The sequence below is a fragment of the Capsicum annuum genome, unplaced genomic scaffold (genome assembly GCF_002878395.1).
Source record: "Capsicum annuum cultivar UCD-10X-F1 unplaced genomic scaffold, UCD10Xv1.1 ctg49611, whole genome shotgun sequence".
In the NCBI taxonomy this organism is placed as follows: Eukaryota; Viridiplantae; Streptophyta; class Magnoliopsida; order Solanales; family Solanaceae; genus Capsicum; species Capsicum annuum.
Genome location: NW_025857413.1, coordinates 1 through 2286, shown reverse-complemented (window position 1 = coordinate 2286; position 2286 = coordinate 1). Strand labels below are relative to the sequence as shown.

The 2286-nt window shown below is 40.0% G+C and overlaps 1 protein-coding gene across 1 annotated transcript; it reads right to left on the bottom strand.

Annotated features, from left to right (window-relative positions):
• Window positions 1–570: 570 nt before the first annotated feature.
• LOC124892678 (putative serine/threonine-protein kinase) lies at window positions 571–2022 on the bottom strand (the record flags this gene model as incomplete). Its single annotated transcript, XM_047403903.1, is given in 4 exon segments — window positions 571–718; window positions 1112–1349; window positions 1425–1635; window positions 1910–2022. Coding segments are annotated over 4 exon segments (710 nt in total), but the record flags the coding sequence as incomplete, so codon positions are not given.
• Window positions 2023–2286: the final 264 nt, after the last annotated feature.

Sequence of the window (2286 nt, the reverse complement as noted above, 5' to 3'; positions counted from 1 at the left end):
GCAAGGTAAGGCTGCGTACGATACACCCTTGTGGTGGGGCCCTTCCCCAGACACCACGCATAGCGGTAGCTTTAGTGCACCGGGCTACCCTTCTGAATCTAAATCATCTTGCACATATTTTTGTTTGAGAATCCAAACAACTAGGCCTTAGGGTCAAGTGTATGAGTTCTCCAGATCCATTCCACTCTATTCGTGCTCTTCCGCTGCTAGTAAACTAGAGTTTCGATAAATCTAATGTACAAACCTCTAACGAGACTAATGACTACTGGCAAACGATGGACCTAATGTAAGTGTAATTTTTTCTTATACAAGGAAGCTAATATAAGTGTAATAACAATGATTATACCTTAATTCAGACTAGTTAGTACTTTGCTATGTAAAACCTTTGCTTCCGACGTGTTCGTTATGGTTAAAACCGCATTTATATGAGTGAAACTCCAACAATACTCACTATACGTAAATACCAGTAGCAAATGCAAGTAAACAAATCATGCAACAGACTATTGACGCTATTGCGAAACAGAATAGCATGTCTCGAAAGAAATTAAGGAAGTTGAAAATTATACATACCGATTCGAGGAGTAACTTCTGCCCTTGCCATGTACCGCTGCCGCTACTTCTGCCGCTTACTGTTTCAAGTATTAGGACCCCAAAACTGTAAACGTCAGCTTTGGACGTTAATTGACGCCCCATGACATATTCCGGTGCCAGATAGCCGCTGTTTGGACAAAGAAAAAGATGTAGAAAGTAAGAATACTGCTATCAGTTACCCCAAAGCACCATTTCAAAATTTAACGCGGGGCATCTGTTGGAGACCTGAGTAATCTATAACGCCAATCGTTCAAAAACTTCAGTAGTTCGAGGCAGATTATAGAATCCAAAATCTTTGCTAGTTGACACAATATGCATACGAGAATGGAGAAAGATGGAGAATTCACAGGACCAATACACATATATACCGGGCAAGGGGTAGCAAGGTCTCCTCAACACATTCGACACTAATGCTCCCAAATAATCCACACTCATGCTCACCGAACTCACGGATGAATGATGATTTCAAGTATAGCCGCGGAAAAAATTGAAGCTTCAGCAATAAATTCAGGAGACGTACGTGGTTCCTTTTATCTGCGTAGTGATGTGAGTGATATTATCTGGAAAAAGCTTCGCCAGTCCGAAATCTCCAATTTTCGGTTTATAATCCTTATCAAGTAGTATATTACTCGCTTTGATGTCCCTGTGCACTATATGCGGCACTAATTCTTCATGTAGATACGCAAGACCTCTAGCGGTACCCAAGCAAATAGCAGCCCTCGCGTCCCACTCTAATTTAACATTATTAGCGCTGGAACCTGCAAAGCAAGCAACAGTTTCAGTACCGCTATTCATCGATGGAGAAGTATTTTTTTGATTGGAAGCAAATTTACCGAACAGTGCTCGATCAAGGCTCCTATTTTCTAAGTATTCATACACCAAGATCCGGTTGTTTCCATCGAGACAGTATCCAACCAACTCAACTAGATTAGGATGTCTGACATCCGATATGGTTTCGATCTCTGTCAAAAACTCACGCAAACCCTGCCGTGATTCAGCCGAAAGTGTCTTCACGGCAACTTGTATTCCTCTTTTTAGAGTTCCCTGCAAATTCGCACTTAAGTTAAATCATCATTCAACAAACAGGACGACACACCATAAGAATTATGTCCAACGACTTCGTTTTTCACTAAGTATTGATCTCATAGTACGTATATGCAAAAACCATTTACTGACACTTGCATCTGCAGGACTAAAAAAGTTTCGGAAATGTAATACCATAAATTGCACAATGTGAGTTGCATGCAAATGGAAGTTGTCCATGCAATAAAGCGCAACCATGAAAAGGAAGAGAAGTATATATAGAATAGAGTTGAACCTTGTATACTATCCCAAAACCTCCTCGACCAATTTTATTACTTTGGTGGAAGTTGTTGGTTGCCACTCGTAATTCACTATATGAAAATTTCTTCGTCTTTGCAGTGGAGCTGCCTGACAGAAAACATATTAGTGTGTCCACTAAACTGAAAGGACAAGATGGATATCGTAAGCAACAAATGTAAGCCATTAAATTTTTGACCACGAATCGAGCGTAAGACATTGCATCTTCACCAAATTTTCATCGTCGCTCTAGAAACAACCACTAAACGGAACTTTTTCATCATTTAACTGTGATTATTGATGCAAGAATCTGTATAACTTTTTACACACCCCTTGGTATAGTAAAAATATAAGCATCCAAAACCCCCAACTATG